Source organism: Otolemur garnettii, unplaced genomic scaffold (genome assembly GCF_000181295.1).
Source record: "Otolemur garnettii isolate 467f Iridium unplaced genomic scaffold, OtoGar3 scaffold00040, whole genome shotgun sequence".
Taxonomy (NCBI): Eukaryota; Metazoa; Chordata; class Mammalia; order Primates; family Galagidae; genus Otolemur; species Otolemur garnettii.
Genome location: NW_003852435.1, coordinates 877,403 through 887,539, shown reverse-complemented (window position 1 = coordinate 887,539; position 10,137 = coordinate 877,403). Strand labels below are relative to the sequence as shown.

General features: G+C 36.4%; 1 protein-coding gene across 2 annotated transcripts in view; it reads right to left on the bottom strand.

Annotated features, from left to right (window-relative positions):
- SUGT1 (SGT1 homolog, MIS12 kinetochore complex assembly cochaperone) overlaps positions 1 to 10,137 on the bottom strand; it is a 44,144-nt gene that overhangs the window by 6,459 nt on the left and 27,548 nt on the right. For both annotated transcript variants that reach the window (XM_012805381.2, XM_012805382.2), the window contains exons 11-12: positions 4,492 to 4,582; positions 324 to 505 (exon numbers count right to left, since the gene is read on the bottom strand). In XM_012805381.2, the coding sequence (XP_012660835.1) occupies positions 324 to 505; positions 4,492 to 4,582 (273 nt within the window). The remainder of the gene's footprint in view (positions 1 to 323; positions 506 to 4,491; positions 4,583 to 10,137) is intronic.

The following is a 10,137-nucleotide window of genomic DNA, read 5'->3' as shown; positions in this document are numbered from 1 at the left end:
TAATTAAATGGGAATTATTAAGCCAATGAATAATATGCACCTTCTACTTGCCAAACACTGTTCTGGAAGTTTCTCTTCCATATTCTTTGTCTCTGACATTGTGAGTATATATGATTCTAGAAGGTAAACAATCTATCACCATAACCATGGTATATAAAAAAAATTTGGAATAAATCACCTGTTACTCATCTCTTCCACAAGTTTTCAACTTCCTTAACAATCTCTCAGTTACAGTTATTTACAATTTGGTTTCACATTATTTTTTCTTTTAAAATACCTAATTTGTGCTCATAATATTTGAAGAAAAAAGTTTATATTCTTACGAATGATTTGTTCATGGCACGTTTAACTTCATCAGAACCATCTGAATAGATCTGCTGAAATAATTTGTTTAAAGCTGCATCTCCCTCCAACTTCTCATTCTTTTCTTCTTCTTTGATCTCGCCAACCAATTTATCCCAATTTCTTGTATAATGAGATGATGATGGATATAGATTCTTTACATCTATGAAATTAAAAAAGGCAAAAGTGATTAACCAACATGTTTGATTATGTCAAGAATATATATTCTTATATAAACTCTGTGATTAGGGTGTATAGAACATTTTAGTGAAGATCACATTTTATGTTTTCAGTAAGTACCTTTCTAATATATATCAATAACTAGATTTACTTTTTTTTTTTTTTTTTTGAGATAGACTATCAAGCTGTCATCCTGGGCAGAGTGCCATTGCGCCACAGCTCACAGCAACCTCAAACTCTTGGGCCCAAACAGCTGGGACCAGAGGCACCCACCATAATGCCCGGCTATTTTTCCATTGTTGTTAGAGATCTCACTGTTGTTTTAGCTGGTCTGGGCTGGGTTTGACTACCAGCCTCAAAGTATGTGGTCGGCGCCCTATCAACTGAGCCACAGATGCCACCTAGATTTACATTTTTTAAAAACTGAAATCAGTTGGCACAATGTAAATTCTACTTTTTTTTTTTTGAGACAGAGTCTCAAGCTGTTGACCTGGTTAGAGTGCTGTGACAGCACAGCTCACAGCAACCTCAAACTCTTGGGCTTAAGCAATTCTTTTGCCTCAGCCTCCAAGGTAGCTGGGACTATAGGCACCTGCCAGCTCCAGTACATGTGGCTGGAGCCCTAGCCACTGAGGTACAGGAACTGAGCCGGCATAATGTAACATCTTTTAAGCAAAATAACTCAACAAAGCACAAACTTTCGCACACCACACAAAATAAGATTAAAAATAGATTCTTCATGTTAATAATGGGAAATCAGGTAAGAAGTACGTGGAAACTTTTACATGTATAGAAAAGTTGCAAAAATAATGCAAACAAGTCTAAAAATAAAAGTTCTTTTTTAAAAAAGATGCTTGAGACTTTTAAATAAGATTTAATGAATGTTAACAATGTGGTTTTTTAAAGGCATCTGTCAGTGTAGAAATAAAGTGAAAATATAATCATTCATGTCATTCAACAGTAAGACTCCATCCTCTCCCCATATTAAAAACATTAAAATTATTTCAATAGGCAATAGCAGTAAGAAATTCCTGAAGGCTGAAAACTACTACTACATTTGATGACTGACTGGGTCGATGACCACATCATGCACACAGAAAATGACACTGTTTGTAGGGCCCACCGGGGGTAAACACAGGCTGCTTGCAGCCACAGAGGCTAATGGTCCAGAGGCTCATGACACTGTCATGACTGCTCCAAAGACCAAAGGCATCAAGATCTTGGAACAGAAATAATTTAAAAATAACTAAGCTACTGTTCTAAGAGCAGGTCTGTTCATGGTCCAATGAGAAATATAATAATGAACACAAATGTGAGCCACATATATAGTTTTAAATTTCTTTTAGCCATTTTTTTTTTTTTTTTTGAGACAGAGCCTCAAGCTGTCCCCCTGGGTAGAGTGCCGTGGCATCATAGCTCACAGCAACCTCCAACTCCTGGGCTCAAGCGAGTCTCCTGCCTCCGCCTCCCAAGTAGCTGGGACCACAGGAGCCCGCCACAATGCCTGGCTTTTTTTGGTTGCAGCCATCATTGTTGTTTGGTGGGCTTGGGCTAGATTCGAACCCCCCACCTTAGGTGTATATGGCTGGCGCCTTAGCTGCTTGAGCCACAGGCACCGAGCCTAGCCATTGTTACCAAAAAAAAATTTTTGTCTATCTATCTATCTCAGGTGAAATGCCTTTTAATGCATTAAACCAACTTTTCCCCTACCTATTCCTCCTCAAAACAAAAGTAAAACCCCAAACACTAGCTGGGTGCAATGGATCATGCCTGTAATCCTAGCACTCTGGGAAGCTGAGGTGAGTGGACTGCTTGAGACCAGCCTGAGCAAGAGTGAAACCCTGTCTCTACAAAAATAGAAAAACTAGCTGGGTGTTGTGGCAGGCATCTGTAGTCTCAGATACTTGGGAGGCTGAGGCAAGAGGATGGCTTGAGCCCTGGAGTTTGAAATTGCTGTGAAGCTGTGATGCCAGGTATGGAGAGTGACAAAGTGAGACTGTTTCAAAAAACTTCCCCAAAGGCTCACTGCCTGTAGCTCAAGTAGCTATGGCATCAGCCACATACACCAGAGTTAGCGGGTTCAAATCAAGCCCAGGCCTGCCAAACAACAACTACAACTACAACCAAAATATGGGTGTGTTTTGAGGGGTGCACCTGTAGTCCCAGCTACTTGGGAGGCTGAGGCAAGAGAATAGCTTAAGCCCAGGAGATGAAGATTGCTGTGAGCTGTGAAGCCACTGGCACTCTATCCAGGGCGACAGCTTGAGGCTCTGTCTCAAAAACAAAACAAAACAAAAAAACTTCCCCAAACAAAAAACAACCCAACACCACCTACAGAGTTTTGTTCAGGGCAAGTATATCGATTGAAAATTCTATCCACCCACCATCTATTAGAAATCCCTCTGTATTTATACATTTTTACTAGCAAAGAAAAAATGCATGCCATGGTAAGTTAAGAGCCTAGGAAACATGTATTTAATTAATCCTAATGCTGACTCCCAAGAAGGAAGGAAACAGAGGTTTTAATCTCCATTTTACAGATAAGAAAGCTGGCCTAAATAGGTTAAGTGACTTGCCTTTATCTGCTGTCTCCAGCTTGCAGTACACAGGAATCTGACAAGCATATTAATTCCTTACAAAAACATAACAGGACAGGAAGAATAGCACCTTGAATATCTAAGGTGTTAAATTTAGAAAACACTGGTAACTCTAACACATGTAACATTTTACTCTTTAAAAAATATCTGTTGGTGTCAATTTCCCAATTTTGCTAATAGACAACTTAAGCTATTATTATTGAGGGAAGCTGGGTGAAGGGTACATCAGAACTCAGTTGCAACTTCTGTATGAATTTAAAATATTTCTAACTAGATAGGCCCATACACACCAACGATCTGTTGAATAACTTTTCTTTTTCTTTTCTTTTGACAAAGTCTCACTATGTTGCCCTCAGTAGAGTGATGTGGCATCATAGCTCACAGCAACCTCAAAGTCTTGGACTTAGGTGATTCTCCTGCCTCAGACTCCCAAGTAGCTGGGCCTACCTGCCACAATGCCCAGCTATTTTGTTTGTTGTTGCAGTTGTTTAGCTGGCCTGGGCCGGGTTTGAACCCACTACCCTTGGTACGTGGCTGGCGCCGTAACCATTGTGCTATAGGCGCCAAGCCATAACTTGTTTCCTAAAGGTGCCACAAGAAATATATTTTCTGTTATAAAACAAAGTCAAAATCCAAAAGAAACTAAAACAAAATTCTAGCTTATTTCAGTTATCAAATCAACCATTACCTCTAATTAAAAAAAAAAATTCTCTCCATCAATGAGGTAATTGTAGTAAACTACAAACTTAGGTTGTAGTTCTAAGAGTGACCTACAAATATGTCCATTAGAAAAATGCTTATTTTGTTTTACTGCATATGCTTAAAATTGACCTCAAAGTTGTCTGTCTTAACCTTAGTTTTCTACTCTTTTTCCTAGGCTTTCCTAAGGAATTATTATCTGTTTGTATCCATCTCTAACTTAGTAATATAGTGAAATAGGATAGATACTCTGCTCTCTGAAGCCCTGAAATTCCAGGAAACTAAAGTTGACACTATCAAAAAGAACAGAAAGGAGTAAATTGAGAAAGGGAGGAAAGAAAAACATATAAGCAGGATAAACTAAATTAACTTGTAATCCAAAAGAAGCAACAGTAAAGGCCAACATACAAAAATAAACAATCTCCAACTGATATCATAAACTTGACATGGTAAACAATAAATTCCAACACCGTTGGGATTTTGCTGCCATTTGTTTGTATTCTTAAAGTTTGACCCTTCTGAGAAAAACTACTTTGTATTTATTACAGAACAACTTTATTATACTCAATGTATCTTATCTTGGGAACATAAACAATGAAGTAGAAACAATGTTCACTACTATTTAATTTCAACACAATACAAATTTAAAGATCATCAAGACCAGAAAACAAACCTGCTATGAATTGTTTTGGCTTAGACACATCTCCTTGCCCCTCTAGGGTTTCCCATCTCACAGCCTCTGGCTTTTTCATTTTAATTTCAATCTGGAGGAAACACCAAATAAAATCCATTATTCAATGTAAAATATGCAAAACAGTAAAAAATGTGATTGTCTTAAATCATCAAAATTTTATAAGAATTAATAGATCTTTGACAGTTTTCTTAAATTATACAAGGTAAAATCCAAAGAACTATGAAACATTTATTTTGTTTCTATACTTAAAATTCACCCTTCAAAAACAACATACAGACTACGTACGTTACAGTTAAGAAGAGCCTTGAGATCTGTTTGTTTTTTTTTTCCTTCTAAAGCAGTGCTCTCAATCAGACAGATTCTGCCACCCAGAGGACATTCTGTCTGAAGATACTGTTGGCTGTCACAACTGAGGTGACAGCAGGGGTGGTAGTGACATCTAGTGAAGAGAGACGAAGGATGCTACTAAATATCCTATAACATAGAGGGCAACCCCTCACAACAAATAATTATCCAACCCAAAATGTCAATAATGTCACCATTGAAAAACTCTATTCTGAAACAGTTACTGTATTTACATATGTATTAACCATTTTAGAGTGGAGAAAGTATTTCATTGTATAAATATAACCAATGCCAACATTTTTACATTCATTCATTCAAAAGACATGGGGAGATTTTAAAAATATTAAAGACACATCCTTTATCATTTGAAAGTATTGAGATACTTGAAGAGAGTTAATGAAGAGGCAAGTATTTTAAAAGCTCAAGAGAGGGTGGCGCCTGTGGTTGAAAAGTAGAGCATCAGCCCCATACACCGCGAGAGGCGGGTTTAGGTCTGGCCCTGGCCAAAACTGCAAAATAAATAAATAAACAAATAAGTAAAATAAAATAAAAAATAAAAAAGCGCAAAAGACATGTAAAACCTAGTTGTGAAGAAGAAAGGTTTCATAGGCATCTTGAAAGGCTATAAGGATAGAAGCATTCACAAGAGTGGAAGAGCTAGATCTCCAGAGGCAAAGAATATGGCCTGAACTTGGAATTCTGGGGTATGAGAGGACACAGTGCATCACGGAGTATAGAGAAGACCAATTTATATCAAGGCCAGAATTTATTCCAGAGCAGTGAAAAATACATATGGAAAAAAGAGGTAGAAGGTTGATGATGAAGAACTTCTGAATGTCAAACTAAGTTCACTTATTAAAACAAAAAATTAATGATATCCTAGTATCATCTAAATCAAGGCTGGTCCCCTAGAGCCTACCCCTAACATACACTTATATAGCATTTACATCTAACCTTTTATTTTTCTTATTCAAATAATGCCCTCACTTTCCATTTTTAGCTTGGCAGAAATCAGCATTTTTTAGTGCAAATAGTAAACACAGTAATAAACATAAGAGCCAAATTAGAATTTTATATTTGAATGTTTTATCTATGAAAAGGATCATTAGAGGGAAAAAGTAAATCAAAAGACAGATCTGGCAACCTCCCCTCCAAAAGCTCATTTACTCTATTGGTTCTTTTGAGTTCTTTATAGCAGATAATTCATTTAAATAAGCAATTCCTTGTACTCTTTCTACCACTCTCATTTAGAAAGAGAACCCTCAGCTCAGCGCCCATAGTACCAGTGGTTACAGCGCTGGCCATATGCACTGAGGCTGGTGGGTTCAAATCCGGCCCAGGCCAGCTAAACAACAATGACAACTGAGCTGAGGAACAAAAAATAGCCGGGCCTTGTGGTGGGTGCCTGTAGTCCCAGCTACTTGGGAAGCCGAGGCAAGAGAATCGCTTAAGCCCAAGAGTTTGAGGTTGCTGTGAGCTGTGACATCACAGCACTCTACAGTGGGCAACAAAGTGAGACTGTCTCAAAAAAAAAAAAATGAAAAAGAACCCTCAAAATTTGCACTTCAAAATACCTTAATAAGGCACTAACAGAGAAACCTGCCAATATTTTTAATCAGATATGAAGTGATAGTATGCGGAATATGTGGTCTCTAAATGTCTATTTTTATTTCCTGTAAGAGCAAGAAATGTAATGAAACCATAAAAAAAATAGCCCTAGGGCAACGGCAAAGACTATAGATAGGAACTTTAACGTAATTTATATGTTTAAATTTTATATATGTGTGTATATATAAAAAACTTAAAAATCACTGTAATTCCTTAAAGTGAACTAGACTTAATTTTTATAAGTAAAATACTACCAAAATTTTCTCACACACAGTATTAAGTGACAGTACTCTGATTACTTTAACACTTCTAGGATATTTATCAAAAGGGGACAGAAATCCAATAGTTGGCAATGACACAGCAACAGTTGCTAAAAAGGGCTATTAATATGTTCCTGAGTTAAAACTGCATCTTGATCTTTTAATTTTCAACTTTTCTGGAAATGAGGGCCTAGAAAGCCGTGTATACATCACCACACTAATGTTGGCCACAGGGCACCCAATATTCATACTTCATGTTCCTGTACTATGTATATGCCATCTATAAAAAGCTTGTTTTGTACAGGAGCAGGGATTAGCACGCATACCTACTGAAAGCTACTAAGTAATTGTGTAGTATGAACAAAAGACCTTTATTGAGTTAAAAATCAAAGCTGTTAGCAACAACCTATTTCAGTGAGACGAAATGACCCAAACTTAAAATTATACTTAACCTGTTCATTAAAATAGCTGCACATAATGGATCATTTTAAAAGAAAGGAACTGGGGAGACCAATTTTCTACGAATTTCTTTTTATACCTACTTCATGCTTGATGCTTGAACATGGTTTTTAAAAATGAAGTTCTAAGTCTTGATGATTGTGGCAGATAATTCTAGAATTGGCACCAGCCCAATTTCAGAGATTTTTATTATAATCATTAATAAGTAATTCCTATGTTCATGTAAGTCAGAAGTATCTTAAATGTTAACTTAAAATTGATAGTTTGCTATTGAATCTTGCTCTCATATGCATGGGAAAGACTTTCAAGGTGACATAATATCCCAAAGCAGTATCTGTGGATTATTAGTAAGAATCCCTACTGTGCTAGATTGTTAGTTCTTAACATTATATGGATTATCATCCACTGTTAGTCTTCTCTGCATAGCAGAGTTATTAATTTTATCCAACGAAGGAACTTCAGATTTAAAGAGAAGTCATTATTCCTAAGCAATCAAGTAAGATCCAACTTACCACTACACACTAACAAGAAGAGACTAAAGAGCTGTGGCAATTTATTGGCAAGTTTTTGAGACTCACATATTTTGATTAATCATGGCATCTGTTTGCAACTCTTCTGTAATTACATAACTGATTTTTAGTTATTAAAAATAACTAAAAATAGTCATTGTTACCCTGATCTTCAAAACATAGCCTTCCCAACATTCTTACTCAGCTTTTTGCATTTTTTCCATTTATTTTTTATCTGTACATATTTGTGGAGTACAAGTACAATTTTGCTATACTGATCTAGTGCAATATAGTTAAGTCAGAGCCTTCGGTGTCTCTGCACATGTAAGTGCTGTATCAAATGTCTGGTAATAGAATAGCTCAGTCTTCCTGAGGCCAGACTGATACATCTACCTTCTTTTATAATTTTATAATCATTTTTCAAAATGCAAAAGATAGTAACAAACCATCTCATTTCAAATATTATTGAGTGCCTGCTCTGAGCCAGACACCATGCTGGTATAAGGACACAGCCTCTGTTCTTCATGAATTAATCTGAAGAGACCTTCCCATAAATAAAACAGTTTAGTATGTCTTATGTATGGTGACAGGTTACATATTGGGAGATATCATGTTATACAAAAGGAAGTATGCTGAAATGTCATCAGTGGTGAGTCTGAGTATCCTGTAAGTTTCCAAATTTCTGATGACATGCTATGATACACACTTAAAGCCTCTATAACCTGAATAGAATTCTAATCAGAATCAAACAGTAAGGACAGCAGGAGTAGCACTAACTGAGCACTCACTACATATTTTACGTGCTAAGTGCTGAACCTACATCAGTCTCACTTAATAGAACCCTCCTATAGAAGGAGATTATTACCTGTATTTTAGAGATGAGGGAGCTAAGAGATGGAAGAACTTGTTAGAAATGTTTTTTCCAGCTAGAATTTTTACTTATTTCCTTAAAATAAGCAGGGATTGAAAAAAACAAAAATAAAATCAGTTGTGTAATTACAGAAGAGTTGCAAACAGGTGCCATTTGTTGGCTGGCTGTATGTGCATGAGCAAGTTAACAATCTCAGTGAGCCTCAGATCCCCCTACAAGGGGGGGAATCCCCTATAAGGAGTAAATGAGACTATGTATGAAAGGAATACCGCACTGTGTCTAGTAAGTAACCAACAAATGAATGCTGTTATGGGTATCTTCATCAGGATTATCATCAGCTGAAAAACCTAGGCTTTTCATCTCTGGGTTGTTTCTCTCCCTCTAAACTAGGGATAAAAACACCTACACCATGTAGTAATTTTGAGAATTACATGAGAATGCAAAGTACAGCATCTGGTGTGTGATGAAACAGTCAGAACAGTTAGCAATTATGATTCTCCACAGGTCAAACAGTATAGGACTAGCTAAATAAGCTACAGTAGATGCATATAATAAAATATTCTATGTTGCTGTAGGATACTTTAAGGACATGGTAAAATATCCACAATGCATAGTTAAGTTTAAAAAAACAAATATTATGAGTTGGGCACAGTGGTGCAAGTTGTAATCTACGGTGAGAAAATTGCTTGATCCTATGACTTAGAAACCAGCCTAGGCAACACAGTGAGACTCCATCTCAAAATAGAAACAAACAAAAAAGAGATAGTATATACTGCAAAATCCTTTTTTAAAAAATATATGAATACACATTTATAGAGATAGCAAGAATACATTCTAAGATCTACAATTTGTTGATTATCAGCAACCCAATTCAGTTAAAAAGAAATCAAACAGGTCAGGTGTGGTGGGTCATGGCTGAAATGCTAGCCTCCCTCGGCTATGGGAGGCTGAGGCATAGGACTGCTTGAGCTCAGGAGTTCAAGACCAACCTGAGCCAGAGTGAGAGTCTTTAAAAAAAAAAAAATTAACCAGGCATGGTGATGAAAGCCTATAGTCCTAGCTACTCAGGAGGCTGAGGCCAGAGTTCAGAAGTTTGAGTTGCTGATGCCACAGCACCCAAGCCTGGGCAACAGAATGAGACTGTCTCCAAAAATAAAAACAAACAAGCAAATCTCACCATTATCACCACTACTGTAACCAAAAAGCAAAAAGATAAAAACAAACCTAGATGTATGTATTCAGACATGCAATAGCATCATGCCCGTACACCCTATTCTATTATCACTAGGATTCTTCCATGTATTACTTATTCTTCTATGAACACTAAGGAATTCACTCTAAAACATCTCAAATTTTGGTGAAGAGAAAAAGGATTTTTGTCTCTAGTTATCTATTTTTACTTTACATAATTCCAGCCCTTCATATTTTATAATGTATAATACAGAAAAATTACTTTGATTAAATAAATAAATAAATATATGAACATTTCTGCAAGGACAAATTTACCCTAAAAGACCGACAATTCCAAGTCTTTTTAAAAAAGTGAATTATGAATTTTTTTTTTTTTTTTTTT